Raw genomic sequence first — 22,260 nt, forward strand, 5'->3', positions numbered from 1 at the left:
TAGTCTGTACGGATTGGCAGACTTCACACACGCAGAGAATTGAGAAAATTCGCTGGTTTCGTCACGATGTTTTTCTTTCACCGTTTGAGACACGTGATATTTGATTTCTTAAAATGCACACAAAAGGTGGAGGTGCATGCCCCGGACCAGATTCGAACCCACACCCTCCGAAATCGGAGGCAGAGGTCATATCCACTGGACTATCACAGAATACTATCAGTTGATGACAAATGTAGAAATCTGATTGATATAATCGCGTACTATGTCTAAAGTGTTTATATCGCGGTAAATAAAGCTTTCCCTTATGATTTACATTTTATGATATTTTTGTAAGTATCAACAATCGATTTAAAATAAAAATACATGCAAATTCCTTATTATTAAATTAAATAACTATTTTTTTTAAACTAACAAAAATGTTTATATATATTCGCAGCCAAGTGCTAACTTGTCATACAAAACAAATACTTAAACAGGGTATTTTCACTTCAAGGTTTTGACAAGTCCACATAATATATAGTAGCCGAACTGCGTAAGTATTTTTTAAATAAAAAAATACCATGTTTTCATACAAAGTAATTCAAATAATTCCGACTATCCATGTAACTCACGCCTTTAACTATCCTTGCATTTTAAAATACGTAATCGTAGTGGTAAGACTGTCGATATCGATGAGATATTGCAACTGTCACTCCGCGCTTCACAAGTAAGCTACTTCATGATATTTATCAATGAATAAGTTTGGCTAGGTCATAATATAAAGATGCGATTTAGGGGCACAATTTAAGATCTATTTACAAAGGAAATATTTTTTACTCCGAAAATATTCATTCATTCATTCATTTTTTAATTATTTTCCTTAAAGAATATAACCCTAGAGTTATGGGAAATACTACCGAGCACCCTGTATAACATTAAAACTAAATGCCTTTTTAATTAAGACTCAAGTTATTATCATCACATTATCTTCTGATATCCATTTATACATTCATATCACAGCTCCCATTTCTCTAAACATACCCATTCATTCTTCTTTTTACCCGGCTGCAAGAAGGGTTATGTTTTTCGCGCGTATCTTGTATGTATGTATGTAATATTCTTTATTACCACATATCTTCCAAACCACTGAACGGATTTACGTAATTAGAATATTGTTAAATTTGTCTCAATAACCCAAGTGTTCTTAGATAGGTGAAAGTAAAAAAAAATAACAAGACGACTGTGTATGACGCTATAGACTCGAGGTGAAAAAAAAAATATTCTAATATTGCAATATGGGTATCAAATTCAAGAGCTTTTTGTGAGGATTCTTAAATAGTATATCATGTCCATGTTTAAAAAAACTACAATTAAAAAAATACAAAATACGCGAGGCGGATGACTGTAGGTGCGAGCAGGTTTGTGAAGTGAAGTTATAAAATAGACTAAATAAAATATATTGATTATAAAAATCGCTAAGTGCGAGTCGGATTCGCCCACCGAGCGTTCCGTAGATTTTTTTGAATATTTGCTTAACCTCGGTTGGACGTATAAATTTTCGTAGGTACTTTGTAATAAACGTAATAAGTAAATCCGAAATTAACCATCTATCGTAACTAAAATGTGTGAAATAAATAAATTAATTACACAAATAAAAAAACCCGACTGCATAAAGTATAAAAAAACTGAAAAGAACAAAAACAAGCTCAGTCCAGAAGTGTAGAAAGCAATTGCAAAACAGTCGGGACCTATTAAATACTGTAGAAGAAAATCATTCTATCCAATACCTAAGGTCCCGACTGTTTTCTAATTGCTTTCTACACTTCTGGACTGAGCTTGTTTTTGTTCTTTTCAGTTTTTTATACTTTATGCAGTCGGGTTTTTTTATTTGTTTAATTAATTACCGAATAACATTGTGATCCATACAACATTAAATAATTAAATTCATAGTTTGCTCTTTACTCAACACTTCTTCTACGTCAAAGTTGTTTGCTTTGAAATATACTTCTATCTCCTGTAACGTACGTCCTTTAGTTTCCGGCCATTTCACCCACATGTAACCTAAACTGATAGTCATAATACCAGCATTCATCAAAAACAAACCATGGTAGCCTATAGCATTCACAATATATGGAAACAAAAAGATTGTCAAACTTAAAAGCACTACAAGTACAACACCGGATATAGAGAATATATACAATTTCAACTCCAATGGGAACATTTCACTAAAAATGGCGTCTAAAAGAGGATACGGACCAGAGTTGACAAGTATAAAAAACATTGCCAACAAGCATACGTTGATCCAGTTGAAATAAGTCTGCCCGTTTCTGAAATAGAAACAGAAACTGAATATAACGATGACAACATTGGCAGCAAAGCCGGTAGAAAACAAGAGGGTACGCACAGAAGTTTTCCTGATGAATAATGATATACAGGACCCGATAATCATGAAACTGTCCACCAGTAACGTAAACAACAAGACATCAGAGGTACCTGTTATGTCTTTCAACATAACCATAGCTAATGACGTAAAAACTAACTTACTACCCGCTGCTATGTAAGCGTGCATAAACATACTCATCAACAGAAGTTCCCAGAAGTATTTTCTCTTGAAAGCTATCAACAACCTTTTAAAAGTCGGCTCAGAATTCGTCTCAATTGCATTATTAAACTTCGCAGTCTCCATTTTGAGGAGCAAAAGCAATTCTCTCTCCGAATTTGTAGTATTGCCGTGTAGTTTTCTAAAAGCGGTTTGGCATTCTTCGAACTTCCTTCTAGAAGCCAACCAGTGAGGGCTCTCGACCCAGAAGTAAGGAATAACTGCTCCAATCACAGATGGTATAATCGAAATCAAGGTCACAGTTCTCCAATGCAAGATATTGCCTATTACGTGGATTAACGCAGTTCCTATAGCAGGAGATACCGTTGTCACCATATTTAAAAAGAAAGCTCTTGTTTTAGAAGAAGTGTATTCAGCTGTCACAAATATAACCAGTTTCCATAATGCTCCCACGGCTATACCTCCGATAATTCTTGATAATACGAATTCGTAGAAGTCTTTTGCTCTGTACAACACTATCCAGTTGATGACAACGAGTATAGAGGAGATACTGAAGGACCATCTTCTGCCGAACTTGTCAGCGATGAATGCGCCGAGGCCAAAACCGAGAACATTTGTGATGATCAGCAATGAAGCTGGAACAGATGAGAAAAAGGATTTTAGAAACAAGAAGTTAGTGCTATCGATCGATCGCTGACCTTCGCCGGGAATCGAGCCCACTTGCGTAGTGGGCTCGATTCCTATGTTCGATTAGAGAAGTTAGTTATTTATTTGGTCCACTACTAACTGTTTACATAATTACAATTATATAATGATTTATTTATTTTGCTATCATCCACGAAAAGCCGACGAACCCAAGCGACAACGTCAACCAGGTCCGACAAAATACTCTCTACGTACGTTTCACCCCGAAACCGGAGCATCCTCAGGAGATGTTGACTCTACAACGTGCAATTGCAAAGTCATTTTGTCAATAGTTTGGACCTATGACGTTTTCGCATGGGTTCGTCGGCTTTTCGCGGAGGATAGCAAAATAAATAAATCAATAAATAATCATGATGAACTTCCGCAAAGTAACGCCTGCTTCTATACAATACATATTTACAATCTTAAAGAACCTTGAAAACTATAACCCGACTACGTTTATAAAGGGGTCTAAAAAAGATTCAAAGGAAATTCAGGAAAGGGTCAAACTTGAAAATAATTGAGATAGAAATCGAGAAGTGCATAGGTACATAAATGGCCAAGGTAGAGCAGTGGTCGCACCTACTTTAGGTATCACTACCATGTAGATTGAATGGAGTTGGAGGTATTCCTGGCATAATCACAGAAGGTATACAGTAGTGTCTTAACGGTGAAGGAAAAACATCGTGAGGAAACCTGCATACCAGAGAATTTTCTTAAATCTCTGCGTGTGTGAAGTCTGCCAATCCGCATTGGCCCAGCGTGGTGAACTATTGGCCTTAACCCTCTCATTCTGAGAGAAGACTCGAGCTCAGCAGTTGATAACGATAATAAATAATTTTCATCAAGAGAACTCACCTATCAGAGAGATTTGTCCCTCAGTAAGCTGTATGCCCTCTTCATTCTTCTGGAGCGAGCTGATGACGCAGGCTGCTTGTCCGAATATGATGCCATTGGAGAGAGAGATAAGGTTTAAGCTGCCAAGGACGAACACCTGCAATTTATTATCTATATATCTATCTAAATATATGTATATAACTCAAAGGTGACTGGCTGACATAGTGATCTATCTACGCACAGCCCAAACCACTGGACGGATCGGGCTGAAAATTGGCTTGCAGGTAGATGTTATGACGTAGGCATCCGCTAAGAAAGGATTTTGATTAATTCTACCCCCAAGGGTATAAAATAGGGGATGAAAGTTTGTATGAAACATAGTCAATTTCAATCAGATCGGGCTGAGGCTGCATGCATAAAGCTACTATGACGTAGGTATTTTTTAAGAAAGGATTTTGATAAATTATACTTTTAAGGGGCTAAGATAGAGAATGAAAGTATTATCGGACTTAAAAGTGATTACAAATATAAGAAAGCTAATGTCGAACAAAGGTTATGATTCACAACACTTGGCAGGACAACTTAATTAACAAATCAAACTATAACCAAAATTAGACCCTAGAATGGCAGAGAATGACCTTGAGTGGAGTCACGTACTTGTGAACGATGTGTGTAGGGTTAAAGGATCCTTTGACTGTATACAAACACTCCCCTTTTCCACTCAAGTCACTCTCCCCGCCTATCCCAAACAACCCATAAAGAATTACACAACAAGAGATGTGGACGGCTCGAACGCCATAAACACACTGAAGCCAACACGAGATCGAGCGACGTCATATCCGTCACAGACTACTATTTCCAACACTAAACGGCGATAACAAAAGTTTGTATGGAAAGTCCTTCATTTTAGAGTCATTTTCATTTCATCATTTTAGTGGATAGCTAAATTCGGATCACTTTTGGCGGTGATTTTGTAGGCACGTAACATATTTATAATATAAAATATCTTTGCCCATTACAAAAATACAATAGAGATGATGACAGTTTTTTTAAATTATATATAAATTAAGAGTATGCTAATAGTAAAGCAATTTTGTAAAAGGAACAGGGTATCTGCGATCATTACTTTCGGAGCTACAGGGATTTGAAGGGTCAGATTTGCGGCGCTGCCGCGGATCCCTGAAAAACAATACAAAATGGTACGAACTAATGACGTCGTAGGCACTTAATGATCGTTAGATTTGTATGGCGTTTAAACAAAATTACTAATATCTTTGTTATTTCTGCGTTTATGTTTATATTAAGTTCATCTATTAAAAATTGTCACATTTAATGTAAGGTAGCTAAAACTGTATGAATTTTCATCTAATTACATTAAAAGATTTTTAATAGATTTTGAAATTTTATAATCTCATTTATTTTGCGAATATCCAGTCAAACCTTTTGGTTTTTTATGTATAAATTAGTTAACATTTACCTTATTTACCCGAATTTGTTATAAAAATCCATATATTCAAACCTAGTCATAATCCCCATTCCTCTTTATAACATTAGGAAGACATACCTTTTGATACATTATTTTCTTTATATATAACACAACACAACACAATAGCCCACCGTTTATGTTCTGTAATAATCAACAATTAAGTTAAAAGTTATTATGCAGTTAAAAATAATATATCATTTTAAATTAACATATCATGATTTTGTAATTAAATTGTACAAAATAATATGTATTTAACTTTGGTACGCTCGCGAAAATCTGATTCAGTTTTTTTGTTTTTACAATTATAATTATATTATATATGGAAATGGTTTTTCTACTAGATCGGACGCCTGTGATTGTCAGATCTTTGTCTATACTAATATTATAAAGAGGAAAACTTTGTTTGTTTGTTTGATTGTAATGAATTGGCTCAAAAACTACTGGACCGATTTTAAACATTCTTTCACCATTCGAAAGCTACGTTATCCACAAGTAACATAGGCTAAATTTTATTTTGGAAAAAATAGGATTCCGTAAGATATTTGGGTTTTTCGGACACAAGGTGTAAAAAATCAACAAGAAAAGTTAGGTTAGGTTAGGTTAGGGGTAGGGTAGGGGTAGGATAATGGTAGGGTAGGGTAGGGTAGAGTAGGGTAGTGGTAGGTAGGAGTAGGGTAGGGATAGGGTAAGAGTAGGATCAGGGTAGGAGAGGTTGAAAATTTACATCAAATTTAACGCGGACGAAGTCGCGGGCGTGGGCTAGTCATGTTATAAAATTAAAATGTCATGCTAACATTTTTACCAATTATATTTTACTAGCTGATGCCTCGCGGTTTCACCCGCGTGGTTCCCGTTCCTAAGAATATGGGATAATTTAAAATTGGTCTCGCGATCTCCTTATATGTTCTAATTGATGGCCAATTTTCAGATTTGTATTAGTTGAATTTTTTGGGCCCGAGTTTATTTATATAGACACTGGGATATTCCTGTATAGTCATCATCATCATCATCATATCAGCCGATGGACGTCCACGGCAGGACATAGACCTTTTGTAGGGACTTCCAAACATCACGATACTGAGCCGCCTGCATCCAGCGAATGTCTGCGACTCGCTTGATATCGTCAGTCCACCTGGTGGGGGTTCGGCCAACACTGCGCTTACTAGTCGTCGCCATTCCAGCACTTTGGGACCCCAACGTCCATCGGCTCTTCGTACTATGTGCCCCGCCCATTGCCACTTCAGCTTCGCAACTCGCTGAGCTAAATCCTGTATAGTAGAAGGTTTAAAAAAATTGCTTTACAGAAAGGTGCAATAACATTTGAAACTTATGATATAAATATCTATTAATTTTAATACAACCGACTTCTAAAACAAACTTAGCCACGAAAGTAACATATTTTCTACCTACTGATCACATTGAAGACGGTGCCAAGCTGGTGATATATTAATCTAAGGCGTATATCATAAACTAGCTGACGCCGCGCGGTTTCACCCGCGTGGTTCCCGTTACCGTAGGAATACGGGGATAATATATATCCTATAGCCTTCCTCGATAAATGGGCTATCTAACACCGAAAGAATTTTTCAAATCGGACCAGTAGTTCCTGAGATAAGCGCGTTTAATTAAACAAACAAACTCTTCAGCTTTATAATATTAGTAAAAATTTTTTTTCCTCAGACATACCTTTTTCTTTGCCATTGCAAAAAAATATTCATTATTATTGTAATTCGTTGTTACCTGCCTGCTAAAAACTTACTTAATGTAATTGCACCTTACTGAAAAGCTGTTTTTTTAAACCTTCTAATACACAGGAAAATCGCAGTCGCTATTTAAACTCGGGCCCAAAAAAATCAAACGATACAAAGCTGAAAATTGGCCATAAATTAGAACATTTAAGGACGTCTCAGGAGGCCAATTTTCAAAAAAATTTACATTGGCTAAATAAACTAAATTACTTGTTAAAGGTGCATTTGCGCAACTTGTTCGGATCCATTTGACATGAAATTCATTGAATTATCTGTGTCTAACTTTTTTTTATTCTCTACAATTTAGCCCTTGTCTACAATCTCACCTGATGGTAAGTGATGATGTAATCTAAGATGGAAGCGGGCTAACTTGTTAGGAGGAAGATGAAAATCCACACCCCTTTCGGTTTCTACACGACATCGTACGCGCTAAATCGCTTGGCGGTACGTCTTTGTCGGTAGGGTGGTAACTAGCCACGACCGAATCCCACCAGCCAAAGCTGGACCAATTAAGAAAACCTCAATCGGACCATCCGAGGATTAAATCCAGGACCTCCGTCTTGTAAATCCACCGCGCATACCACTGCACCACGGAGGTCGTCTTCGCTGCGGGCAGCGCTGCAGAAACGTGGGTATAATTGATCGTCAATGGCTAGCCTATCGTGTGGTGATATGAATCTCGCTTATGTTTTATAATTTTTAATTTATCACAAAAAGGAACAAAAGAATAAATTCTTATTATCATGACGCATACTTCATCGATGTACGCACATTTCCTCCACAGTTCAAGACAGATCAATTCACTAACTCTGACATTTATAAACCAATTATTAGTTACTATCTGACGCCCCGCGGTTTCACCCGCGTGGTTCCCGTTCCCGTAGGAATACGGTGATAATATATAGCCTATAGCTTTCCTCGAAAAATGGGCTATCTAACGCTGAAAGAATTTTTAAAATCGGACCAGTAGTTTCTGAGATTAGCGCGTTCAAACAAACAAACAAACTCTTCAGCTTTATAATATTAGTATAGACTAGCGGACGCCCGCGGTTCGTCCGCCCTTAGACATCATTAATCCAGCCCTTACAGCAGTATCGCTGTAAAAATGGAGTAACTTCTCCCGTTTTCCCAACATTTCCCTTCACTGCTCTGCTCCTATTGATCGTAGCGTGATGAAAAGTATACTATAACCTTCCCACGAGTATGAAGAATAATTGTACCAAGTTTCGTTAAAATCCGTCGAGTAGTTTTTGTTTCTATAACGAACATACAGACAGACTTTACAGATTGCATTTTTAGCATCAGTAACGATCACTAAACACCCCTGATAGTTATTTTGAAAATATATTTCATGTACAGAATTGACCTCTCTACAGATTTATTATAAGTATAGATTTAGTTGGTCATTCTTAAGTCACACGTTTTCGTATTCCAAACGAAGTGTGTGTGTGCAAAATTAGTGTTATATTTTTTTTTATTATTCTTTACAAGTTAGCCCTTGACTACAATCTCACCTGATGGTAAGTGATGATGCAATCTTAGTTGGAAGTGGGCTAACATGTTAGGAGGAGGATGAATATCCACACCCTTTCGGTTTCTACACGACATCGTACTGGAACGCTAAATCGCTTGGCGGTACGTCTTTGTCGGTATATACAAATTAATTTCAATTATTACACAAGAAAAAGCTTTTGCTATTAATATTTTGTTAGGCGCTAAGTTTTAAGAAACCGATTACTTGGAAACTATTCTGTACTAGCCATTTTTTAGGGTTCCGTTGACTACAAGTCGTGTATTATGCTTGTATGTAGTGCTCGGCATATGCTGAGCTGTACACCCTTTCTTTTAAGGGTTACAGACAAACATGCTGTCATAAAGATAGGATCTAAAAGTTACAGACTAACTGTCTGTAACTTTTAGATATGAATAAAGGAGATCATTCATTTTGGGCCCTTTTTGAAAGTGCCGACCAACGAAAAAAAATGGCACGAATCGTTAGAACTAATCATTTGAAGTAATAGCTAATATGGCATAAAAGTTGTCAGGTGGCTCTGAACCAAATTATACAGGTTCGATGATTCGTTATTTCCATACATTTTGTCAACTATTAAAAATGCCCGCTGAGAAAAAAATCTAGAAATACAATCTTTGTGCCATACTAACTATTGCTCCAAATGGGCAGTTCTAACGATACGTATCAATTTTTTTTCTTGGCGGGCACTTTCGAAAATCGACAAAATGTATGGAAATAACGAATCGTCGAACCTGTATAACTTGGTTCAGAGCCCTCCTACCACTTTTATGCCATATTAGCTATTGCTTCAAATGGCAAATTCTAACGAGTCGTGCCATTTTTTTTTGTTGGCCGGCACTTTCAAAAAAGAGCCCAGAAATGTATGGAGCGTGAATGATCTCCTTTGTTTTCTTTCTTTCTTTCACAAGGAACTCTTATAGTTTCGCCATGTCCGTCCGCGGTTTAGCGCAGAGACTAATACTACAGAAAGCTGTAAATTAACATGATTTTTTTTTTTAAATGTAAACAAAGTCAAAAAATAAATAAAATCTTGAAAAATGTTTTTTTACTTGTTTTCTCATAGTGTTTAGTATCGTTGGATAGTTTGAAATATAAGAGGTGTCTTTTACTTTTACCACTATTTTTCGATTTAAAAAATCCGTTTATAAAATATTAACGTTTTAAGAGGTAATTTTGTTAGAGTGTGACCCTCTACCTCTTGGGTTCGATCTCCGGCTGGACTGATTGAGGTTTTCTTAATTGGCTCAGGTCTGGCTGGTGGGAGGCTTCTGCCATGGCTAGTTACCACCCTACCGACAAAGACATACGCCAAGCGATTTAGCGTTCCGGTACGATGTCGTGTAGAAACCGAAAGGAATGTGGATTTCATCCTCCTCCTAACAAGTTAGCCCGTTTCCATCCTAGATTGCTTCATCACTTACCATCAGGTGAGATTGTAGTCAAGGGCTAACTTGTAGAGAATAAAAAAATAATAATAATAAAAAAAAAACAAAAAAACCTGCAAAAATAAAATGTTTGTCACCCCTGCTTCACTGTAAAGGTCAATGTACTTTATTGTCAACTCTTTTGGTACAGAGTATAGTACTTGTGACGTCACAAGCCAACCGATCTAATGGCTCACTAGCGCCGACACATGCAAATAGCTGTGCACTAAAAATTCTTCATATACCACAAAACTAAAAATATCAGTGTCTAAAAAAAAACAAATAAAAAAAAAATCTTAATGACGGTACAAAAACTGCTATAATATGGATACTAAAATTATGCATACTTTTTATTTTAATTGTAAGTGGAAAAATACAATTAAGTATTTTTCCACTTACAATTATACCGGTTTAAGTTTTCTTAATGTATTCTAGACTAGCCGACACTTGCGGTTTCACCAGCGTAGTTCCCGTTCTCGTGAGAAAACGGGGATAAAACATAGCCTAGGATACTAACATATAACGTGACTTTCTAGTGGTGAAATAATTTTCAATATCCGTTCATTAAATCCAGAGATTTATCATCATTATTAACAACCCATATTTAGCTCACTGTTGAGCACAAGTCTCCTCTCTAAATGATAGGGGTTAAGCCTTAATCCACCACGCTAGGCCAATGCGGATTGGCACACGTATAGAATTAAGAAAAAAAAATACAACCGACTTCAAAATCACAAAAATGTTTCCACTAAACTAAAAAGTGAAAGTAATCTCTTCAATATATTTATTAGTATATTTTGATATGTATTTTATTCATTATTGTAGGTATTTGTGTAATATTGTTTATGTGTTAGGATGTAAATTATTTGTATGTATGTGTATTACTAATACTATGGTTATTTTTGTTTTACGCCACCTGCTGATGTCCTTAAGTTTTCCTAAACCGAAGGTTGCCTGGAAGAAATCGCTACTTAGCGATAAGGCCGCCTTTTGTATGCTGATCTCTTCCTAATTTGTTTTTTATTTCACTTGTTTTTGTCTTTGTGGTGTGCAAATAAAGTATATTTATGTTTATGTTATGTTAAAGTAAGTTGAAGTTGAACTAAGTTGAAGACGGTACTAAGTTAGTGTTGAATTGTTGAAATAATAATGTTAAATGATCATAAAATCAAAAACAATACCATTTGATGTTAAATGGCGTAGTCAACGTCATTTCGTTTTTTTTTTTTTATTCTTTACAAGTTAGCCCTTGACTACAATCTCGCCTGATGGTAAGTGATGATGTAATCTAAGATGGAAGCGGGCTAACTTGTTAGGAGGAGGATGAAAATCCACGCTCCTTTCGGTTTCTACACGACATCGTACCGGAACGCTGAATCGCTTGGCGGTACGTCTTTGTCGGTAGGGTGGTAACTAGCCACGGCCGAAGCCTCCCACCAGCTAGACCTGGACCAACTAGGAAAACCTCAATCGGCCCAGCCGGGGATCGAACCCAGGACCTCCGTCATTAAATCCACCGCGCATACCACTGCGCTACGGAGGCCGTTGGAATAACTACTTTATAACCCTTCAGTGGCCGCAACGACTAAAGGACCTATTATGTATCTCGGTGTTACACTCAATCAATGGGTTTGGTCACTACACTGTTTGTTTTCGTATTTTCGTTTTGGCGGTCTTTTGAAACTATGATTTGAATAAAATTACATAAAAATAGTAATTTTACGTAAAGTGGCATATGATAGTTGTTTTAACAAAAAAAAAACATTATTTACGTAATTTCATTGAAATACTCATGTTAAATTATCGTAAATACAAAAAAATCTCTGCTAAATGTAGAATGGCGTCGTCTAAATCATTTCGTTGTTATAAATAACTATGTTAGACGATTGCAAAAATATCAATACGATGATAAACGATGTACCTAGTGACTCATAATTTAATAGTACATTGAGATATATGTATATTCAGTGGCGTGCACATCATAGATGCATAAACGCAATGCATACCCTCTAGATTCATTAAGTACCTGTATTGAATTGAGAATTTTCCATTTTGTTCAATTTCTGCCTACCCTCGTTAAAAACTTTTTGCACGCCTCTGTGTATAATAACCCTGCAGTGGCCGCAACGACCATTTAAGACCACTGACAGTGAGTAACTTTAGTAATATACACGAAAATTACCAACTAGTCTTTGTCAGGACTACTTGAGTCACGAGATTTCGTATTCCCTTTTATTTAATAATAACCGCTCAAAGGAGATGGTCCACTCTTGTATCCCGTATCATTAAAATTTTAAAAATACAAGGATCTTATTAAAATTTATTAAAGAGAATAAATGTAACTAAATAAAAAGAAATGAATAAATTTTAAACCCAAGTTTTTGAGATAAATCAAGATGGCACCCTTAGAGCAACTATGACATGACAATTGACAGCAAACGTCAAATCGATTACTGCATTGAAAACGTCATCTATCCGCCATTATTACCCATATTAGTGTTGCATTTCTTGGGAGAGAATGAATATTATTTCGAAAGAATTAAAGTGAATTTGTAGATTTGTATAATCAGAAATAGTTAAAAAAAATTATTTCTTTTATTTCTGCCAGGGTACAATGATCTGAACTGATCCTGAGCTCCATACAATTTTGGACCATCTCCTTTACTATTTTTTTTTCTGATTGTGTGTATTAAAGTACCCTAGGTTCCTCAATGAGACCTTAGCGGAGTCACCGGGGGTTCTGGGCGAACGCAGAAGCATCGCCTGATAGAGCGCGAAGGCAGAAGCAGATGTGAGCGGAGTTAGCATGTTTTTTTTCCACCTTTGATAGCTGATTCCTGTGAAACGGCCCGCTTTTAGCTTAGCGAGTATCCATTCCTTTCATGTTTATTTATTTACTAGCGGACGCCTGCGACTTCGTCTGCGTGAATTTCAGCTTTTCACAAATCCCACGGGAATCATGGATGTTATTACACATATAAACCTTAAAAAACCGCATCGAAATCCTTTGCGTAGTTATAAAGATTCAAACATACATAGGGACAGAGAGCGTTTTTGTTTTATAGTATGTAATGATTTACACTTATTTGTACACCACAATAAAGAATGTAATACATAGAACAGAAATATATAATATAAGTATATAATACAAAAGGCGGCCTTATCTCTACCAGCATATGTTACCAGTTTTTGTAAAAGTTTCAACTTTCCTAAAATCACGTAGATCTGAGGTGACTGGGATCTTGGACTAATAGAACACATAGCGAACTGGTAATAATATTTTTTGTATGTTAAATGCACCATGTATAAAAATATATCTCTAACACATCCAAAATACTGTTAAAAACACGTCACAACTTCAATATCAGTCACATCAACAATTTTCAGTCCTTAACTTAAAATACAGTTTATATAATTAAATTCATAGTTTGCTCTTTACTCAACACTTCTTCTACATCAAAATTGTTCGCTTTGAAATATACTTCTATCTCCTGTAACGTACGTCCTTTAGTTTCCGGCCATTTTACCCACATGTAACCTAAGCTTATAGTCATAATACCAGCATTCATCAAAAACAAACCATGGTAACCCATAGCATTGACAATATACGGGAACAGAAACACAGTCAAACTTAAAAATGCCGTAAGAACGACACCTGATATAAAAAAAATATACAATTTAATTTCCAATGGAAACATTTCACTGAAAATGGCATCCAAAAGGGGATATGGACCAGAATTGACAAGTATAAAAAACAATGCTAACAAAGATACGTTGATCCAGTTGTAATAAGTCTGTCCATTTCTGAAATAGAAACAGAAACTGAATATAACAATGACAACATTCGCTGCAAAGCCAGTAGAAAACAAGAGAGTGCGCAGAGAAGTTTTCCTGATCAAGACCAATGATATACAAGAACCGATGATCATAAAACTATCCACCAGTAACGTAAACAACAATACATCAGAGGTACCCGTTATGTCTTCCAACATAACCATAGCTAATGACGTAAAAACCAACTTACTGCCAGCTGCTATGTAAGCGTGCATAAATATACTCATCACCAGAAGTTCCCAGAAGTATTTTCTCTTGAAAGCTATCAACAACCTTCTAAATTTTGGCTCGGAATTCATTTCAATTGCATTATTTAGCTTCGCACTCTCCATTTTGATGAGCAAATGCAGTTCTCTTTCCGAATTTGTTGTATTGCCGTGGAGTTTTCTAAAAGCGGTCTGACATTCTTCAAACTTCCCTCTAGAAGCCAACCAGTGAGGGCTCTCGACCCAGAAGTAGGGGATAACTGCTCCAATTACAGATGGTATCATCGAAATCAAGGTCACAGTTCTCCAATGCAAGACATTGCCTACTACGTGGATTAAAGCAGCTCCAATAGCAGGAGCTACTGTGGTCGTCATATTCAAAAAAAAGGCTCTTGTCTTTGAAGACGTATATTCAGCTGTCACAAATATAACCAGCTTCCATAATGCTCCGGCGGCAGTACCTCCGATAACTCTTGATAGCAAAAATGCGTAAAACTCTGCCGCTCTGTACAGTACGATCCAATTGATGACAATGAGTAAGGAGGAGATAATGAAGGCCCATCTTCTGCCAAATTTGTCAGCGATGTACGCGCCAAGGCCGTATCCAAAGATGTTCATGAGCACCAACATAGACGCTGGAACAGAGAAGAAAGTAGATTTTTAAACAGATCGAAAGAAGAAGATAAAGAAGTAATACTTCATTGCAAACATTATGAAATATTGTAAAAATTATAAAAGAATAATTAACATCCAAAGGTGGTTAAAACTAAACATTAGCATCCAAAGGTGGTTAAAACTAAAAAATAGCATCCAAAGTGGCCATATTGCTATAAGCAATTTTTTTATACTCTTATAATCTTTGTATAGTGTTTAGAGGCTTTCTGCTTTAGTTATAGTTTGGCAAATTCATTCGTAACTCCCGATGGTCCGTGCGGATCGGGAGGAGTATACCGATGCCCTGCGCGCTCAACTTCATACCCGCGCAGTCTTTCCCTCAGCCCCGCGTGCATGACTTCACACCCGTGCAGTTCTTTCCCTCCGTCGCCCGCATATCATGGGAGTGTCATAAACGAATTTGCCAAGTTATAGTAGTAGTGTTTATCATTAGTTTGTAAGCCTGTAGGAGTATTAGCAATTTAAATTTTCAATTAAATTATTCGTCTTTCTGTGAGTTGCTAATCAAAGTCATCAACTTTGAGGTTCACTTTACCCAATAAAAAAAGAATTATAAAATAGGACTACTCTGAGTGAGTAAACAATCAATCAACCCTTGAGAACCTTTTTTTGTATTTATCGAAAAATAATGGCTCTTGCCGCCGCCCACTTTTTATCGTGATCATGATGGCTAATCTGGCCACAGGCAAACTGTCTTTTGCGACCACGGCCAACGTGGTCTTAGCCGTGGTCGTGGTAAGCACGGTCCTTAAGATATTTCATAATTCGCTTCCATTTTGTAGCTTGTTTTTGTATATAGTTTGTTTGTTATTATTGTAGTCGGCAACCCGTAGTCTACGCACCATATGCCGTCTCATTTGAGGAAGTAGGGTTATTATGTATCTCAGTGTACCACTGAAATAATAAGTCACTGCAACGTTTTTCATAATATTTTTGTTTTTGCATTCTTATAATTTAAAAATGTGTTTTCAACAAATTGGCACAATTATCATCATTTTATTTTAGTATTGCAGCGGTAATAGCAGATAATAATTTTATTTTTAACGAAAAACTGGTATTTATGTAATGTCGTCGAAATATCATAATTTTACATAAAGTGGCATTAACAGATTATCGGTGGTAATAGACAGTAACTTTATTTTAACAAAAAAGTGGTATTTACGTAATTTCATTGAAATAATTATGTAAGCTGATCGCTAAAAAGAAATAAGGTACAATGAAAATCAATGCAATAATTTATAATTATTGCTTGAATCATCTCAATGGTACACCGAGATTCATAATAAGCCAGATGGCCCTGTAATGTGCCACTAAGGTAGGCTGATGATAATAATGATGATGATGATGATGATAGGAACCCACCAGTAGCGAAGGCTGAAATTTTGTAGTAGGTAACCCGTATACAGTGTATTTTTTAGTATGATTGACGAGGTTCATATACGTATATCTTCGTCCTTTTAGAACTTATTACTATGTACTGCTTTTTAATTCCGCGGAGGCGCTCATTGTACAGATTTTAAAAATGATGTTGTAATGTAATAATGAAATTAATGTATGGATTTTTAAAAGGTAACCCGATAGGAATCGTGTTGTAAACCCATCGCCTCTGAAACCTACCTATCAGAGAGATTTGCGTGTCAGTAAGCTCTATGCCCTCTTCTCGCTTCTGTAGCGAACTGATGACGCAAGCAGTCTGTCCGAAGACGATGCCATTGGAGAAGGAGATCAGGTTCAGGCTGCCCAGCACGAACACCTATGGATTGGCATCAGAATCATTTAGTGTCGCCGCACGCGACAGCCACAAACGCCGCTACAAGATTTAATCAATCAAACAATCCATAAAAACACACGCCACAACATGAATAAAGAGAAATGTGTTACGAGTGATGACGTACTCAATGTGGGAAACCGATGACAATTCCGCGACGCTTTGATTCCCATCTAACGATCTACGGTTGATGATAGGAAGTATGTGGCAAAATGCTGAGTTAGGGCCTTTTTCTAGGTTATGGCACATATTGCAGGGCGTTCTTCTTTTGTTGCCCACTGTTTGCGTGGACAATTAAGCTATGTAATAATTTAGAATTTAAGAATATGGCATTACTTAAAAATAAAGATCTTTTTATTCTTTTTTTGTTAAAGATATTCTTAAATGTATTAAATTGGTACCGCCAAACGATTTAGCGTTCCGGTACGATGCCGTGTAGAAACCGAAAGGTGTGTGGATTTTCATCCTCCTCCTAACAAGTTAGCCCGCTTCCGTCTTAGACTGCATCATCACTTACCATCAGGTGAGATTGTAGTCAAGGGCTAACTTGTAAAGAATAAAAAAAAAAAGTTACAATGTTTCACCATTAATAGTTGTACAATTAATGTCTTATTAATAAAATTAAAATTAAATGACATTAAGTTTAAAAGAAACAAAATTAAATATTTTTTTGAAGCATCAGCAAAGTACTCTTCTATGGAGTAGTAACATTTTTGTATTAGAAACTTTTTAAGGTTTTCTTTAAGTGTATAATCGACTAACTGACGCCGCGCGGTTTTACCCGCGTGGTTCCCTGTCCCTTAAAATACGGGAATAATATATAGTCTATACCCTTCCTCAATAAATGGGCTATCTAACACTGAAAGAATTTATCAAATCGGACCAGTAGTTCCTGAGATTACCGCGTTCAATCGAACAAACAAACTCTTCAGCTTTATAATATTAGTATAGATATCAATATCAGTTTAGCTGGCCAATTCACTAAATTGGCGTATATTAGCAACCTAATATAATAGGGATGATGACAGTTTTTAACCGACTTCCAAAACAGAGGAGGTTCGACTTTCTACTGTATATTATGCATATATTACGCTATTGCATAGCTTTTATCGCGGGCTTTGAGCGCGGGGACCGAATCAAGAAATTCCATAACGAAAATAAACCTAACATCCAAGCCGTGCATTATCATATCGACTCAAATAGACAAGTGGTTTGAAACTACCCCTTAGTTTTAGTAAAACATATTATACTAGAGTTCGAGTCCAGCTCAATATAAAGACATTTTTTATGTATTCTTTTATTTTTTATTATTTTCTAAGGAAAAAAAATACTGCATAAATAAAATAAATAAACAATTATATCGTAATTATACTACAGCCTTTCTTGATAAATACCAACGAAGAAATTAGAAATGAATGTAGAAAATGCATGTCATTTCATAACTTATTCATTTTAAATGATGTACGGTTTGTTTATAAAATGTTATATAAAATATATAACCATATCTAATTGTTCTAAGCTTATTAATCAAATTTATTTTCATTAATTTAAGAACAAAATAATTATTATTAGTTGTGAAATGACTAGTGATTTATACCCCCTTTTTTAATTTGTTTGTCGGTAAACAGTTCTCATTAAGAGTGTGCAATATGTAATTTGGTGGTTACAAATGGTTCTGGATCTCAGATTCTGGAAAAGTTAGGAGCTTGATATTTGGGTAAATGATATTTCAAAGTGTTAGCTTCGTTATGACTATACAAAATTTGTAAAACTTTTCTCGATAGTTTATTTTTTTGAAAAATACATGGTTTGCTCACATTTTGCTTTCAATCTCAGGAATTATTATTTTCTTAAATTTTTGTTTTGTATAGAAAATTAGGTATATATCTTGAACATGGCCATTTTGTTTTTCGTTATGTTGTTTAATTTACTTGCAATTAGGTAAAAATGGTTTTGGCGCTCACGTCATAAAATTTGCGTCGCGCGTCAATCGCTCCGTGCTTTTCACTCACGTGAAAGTCATAATTCGGCGTCTCGTTTGCGCTTCGAATTTTATCCATATCGTACCGACGCGCTGCGCGCTCTTAAGAAAGGCTGTAGTATAGATGAAAATTCGTACAGTGTTAACTTCCTTACATTAAATGTGATATTTTCAATATGAACGTCTTATACGCACAAATAACAAAGATATTAGTAATTTTGTTTGAACGCCCATACAAATCTAACGATCATTATGATCTACGACGTCATTAAATCGTACCATTTTGTATGGGGCGTTTTTCAGGGATCCGCGGCAGCGCCGCAAATCTGTCCCTTTAAATCCCTGTAGCTCCGAAAGTAATGATCGCAGATACCCTGTTACTTTTACAAAATTGCTTTACTATTAGCATACTCTTAATTTATATAGAATTTAACTAAAAAAACTGTCATTATCCCTATTGAATTTAATAATTAAAAATAAGTAACACTTCTTAATTTACGTTTATAAATAGATTTACATACCTTTTGAAACATATTTTTCCTTAGAAATAGCACACATATGTATAATAAACCACCGTTAGCGTTTTATAATTCACAATTAACTGCAGACTTTATAATTAGTTAATTAAAAATAACACATCTTGTAATTAACATTTTGCAAATTAAATTGCACAAACTATTTATAAGAGGCGTACTAAACTTTGGTATGCTCGCGAAAATCTGATTTAGTTTTATAGGGTTCAGTTGTCAACAAAAAAACCTTCTTTCTTAGACTAATAACCTATAGACACGCAACACAACAATTTTCCACTTCTGTGAGCGTGAGCTTGGCAAGCTTGTTGACGACACTCCCATGATACACGGGCGACGGGAAGAAAGAATGCGCGGGTGTGAAAGTGAGGTGCATCAGTCGTGGGTATTACATTCATCGCTACAAGCCCCTCGGCCTGCGCGTACCATCGGGAATGTTACGAACGAATTTTGTGGGCTATAAGCTAATTACCCTCCCTGACACGCACACGAGCGTACTTATCGTAGCGTAGCGATGCGTTAAGGGCTCCTATTTCGGGGCACTTAAACGGCTTACGAAGCCTGCAACTACGCATCTATGTGTTATAAATCTATGCCTTCTTTTTACACGCTCTAAATTAGCTTCACTTGTAACTATGTATGTAAGAAAATCTTGGAATCTCAATTTGACCCACTTCCCGGTCTTCGATTAGGATGAAATTTTGCACACGCTCTAAGCTCTGATGACAATATATGACTAGCTTAGCCAAGTGGCGATTCGATTCTCTTTCTGCTAACGCTTCGAAAACTAGTAAGATTTATGGGAATGACTTTTGCTATCGACTGGTCACGTGTCAGTTCTATAATTCCCATTTTTTCTAGTTAAAAGCGTAAGCGATCGTAGAAAGAGATCGTAGACAAAGAATCGACGTGGCTAGGGGGGCTGGGATGTTTCCTCTACCATAAAATTATGATGAAATTTTTGACGGCCTCCGTGGCGCAGTGGTATGCGTGGTGGATTTACAAGACGGAGGTTCTGGGTTCGATCCCCGGCTGGGCCGATTGAGGTTTTCTTAATTGGTCCAGGTCTGGCTGGTGGGAGGATTTGGCCGTGGCTAGTTACCACCCTACCGACAAAGACGTACCGGCAAGCGATTTAGCGTTCCGGTACGATGTCGTGTAGAAACCGAAAGGAGTGTGGATTTCATCCTCCTACTAATAAGTTAGCCCGCTTCCATCTTAGATTGCATCATCACTTGTGACATCACACAGGTGAGATTGTAGTCAAGGGCTAACTCATAAAAAGTAAAAAAAAAATCCCAACGGACGGACAGACATGACGAAACTATAAGGTTTCCTTGTGGACTACGGAACCCTAAAAACAACACCACAGATCACTAATCCTAAACATTTTACCCAAATGTTAATTATTTCCTGCGTTGAAGATAAACTTAATTTTAAATTTTAAACTGTTTATAAAAAAGTTTGCAAAATATGTATTTTAAATAAAATTTTATCCTGAATTCAGACTTCAACACTGGGAAAGTAGAACACAAATAAGAAAACGTATACGTAGATTCAAACTGATTTATTTACTTAGATGAAACAGTTTCAGGGTTCCGCAAAACTCAATTAATAAACAACAAAACCCTTGTATTCTCTTTATTTAATACAATAAATTTTGCCTTTACAATTATTTACACTAACTAAATACAATACTATTTAACTAAATAACTCGTAACTAACCTAACTTAAACTTATAAAATAAAATAAAAGGAAATATAAAATTATATCTACAGACTTACGCGTTGTAGATACAATTTTATTTAGCAATCTTACAATTAAATATAAAGAAATATACCTATATGTAATATAATATATATTAAAACATATGGCAATTATTGCAGACCCACTTACTGGTTGTCACAGCATGCACTAAGGATTATATATAAGTAATACAGATTTCTAATGTACAAAGAGGAATTAATAAATTTTTCCGGAAGCAAGCGAAAAAAAGTGGGAAATAAGGAATGCCAACTTCTGGCTACCCTTGCATGCCAATTCTTAGTTTAGTTTATTAATTTTTAATGTATTTTTTATTTCTTTTTGTGTGCAAAAGTATTTCTTCCTCCTCTTCTATTTTGTGATTCATGTTCCAATGAATGTCCAAAATACATAAATATTGTTTACTCAAAGTTATTTACTTGCTTGCTTATAGTTATTTGCACGTTAAACACAACCGAGTCCGAGCGTATTAAAATTATTGTCTGTTGACCGGGAAATATTTGGAACGGAACGGACGGAACGGACGAACTGGACCAAATTAATAATCTTCACTGTATTGATTATTATTTTATTCTAACTGTCACAGTAATTTTTAGTTAGATTTATCATAATCATAGAATCATAAAATGTACAAGCTATTATATATGTTTTCTTTTATAGCTGTTTGCATAAAAATTAGGATTATACATAGTATATTTAAATTTTTCATACACCAAATCATTATGGTAGAAAGTATCAGGGTTTAATGATATTTAAGCTATCTTTGTAAACCTGCTTTCTGATTAATAAATAAATTATTATTATTATTTAAATATCAACTGTTGAGTCTCTTGCCGGTATCTTCTCAGCAGAACCTGCCTTCCGAACCGGTGGTAGAATCTTTACAAATAGTCAACTGACGAGTCAAAAGTGCTTGTAAACTGAGCCTACTTGAAATAAATGAATTTTGAATTTGAATATGACTTTTACTAAAAGATAGAGAAAGTTAATGAGCAAAATGTACCTACCTAAGCTACCTTTTATCACAGAAAAGCTCCCGCGGGATTAGTAAAAAACTGCATTTGATTGTTTGTTTGCATTGAATAGGCTCTGGAACTACTGAACCGATTTGAAAAATTTTTTCACTCTTGGTAAGCTATACTATCTTTGAGTGCTATATGCTATACTTTACCCCTAAATAAAAAATAATAAATATAATTTCAGTTTTTCGTATACAGAACCATCTCGCTCTAAACGCCATCACAAGCTTG

At 35.8% G+C, this 22,260-nt stretch overlaps 2 protein-coding genes across 2 annotated transcripts; both read right to left on the reverse strand.

Moving 5' to 3' along the window:
* Positions 1 to 1,261: 1,261 nt before the first annotated feature.
* Positions 1,262 to 13,060, reverse strand: LOC128199656 (glucose transporter GlcP-like). The gene is made up of 3 exons (XM_052890045.1): positions 12,971 to 13,060; positions 4,082 to 4,217; positions 1,262 to 3,174 (listed from the first exon to the last, which is right to left on the reverse strand). The coding sequence occupies exons 1-3, from the start codon at positions 13,058 to 13,060 to the stop codon at positions 1,910 to 1,912; spliced, it is 1,491 nt and encodes a 496-aa protein (XP_052746005.1). The 3' UTR covers positions 1,262 to 1,909.
* A 545-nt stretch (positions 13,061 to 13,605) lies between these two features.
* On the reverse strand, positions 13,606 to 19,382 carry LOC112050996 (uncharacterized). Its single transcript, XM_052890061.1, has 3 exons — positions 19,238 to 19,382; positions 16,585 to 16,720; positions 13,606 to 14,927 (listed from the first exon to the last, which is right to left on the reverse strand). The coding sequence occupies exons 1-3, from the start codon at positions 19,247 to 19,249 to the stop codon at positions 13,660 to 13,662; spliced, it is 1,416 nt and encodes a 471-aa protein (XP_052746021.1). The 5' UTR covers positions 19,250 to 19,382; the 3' UTR covers positions 13,606 to 13,659.
* Between the last annotated feature and the right edge of the window lie 2,878 nt (positions 19,383 to 22,260).

Source organism: Bicyclus anynana, chromosome 27 (genome assembly GCF_947172395.1).
Source record: "Bicyclus anynana chromosome 27, ilBicAnyn1.1, whole genome shotgun sequence".
Taxonomy (NCBI): domain Eukaryota; kingdom Metazoa; phylum Arthropoda; class Insecta; order Lepidoptera; family Nymphalidae; genus Bicyclus; species Bicyclus anynana.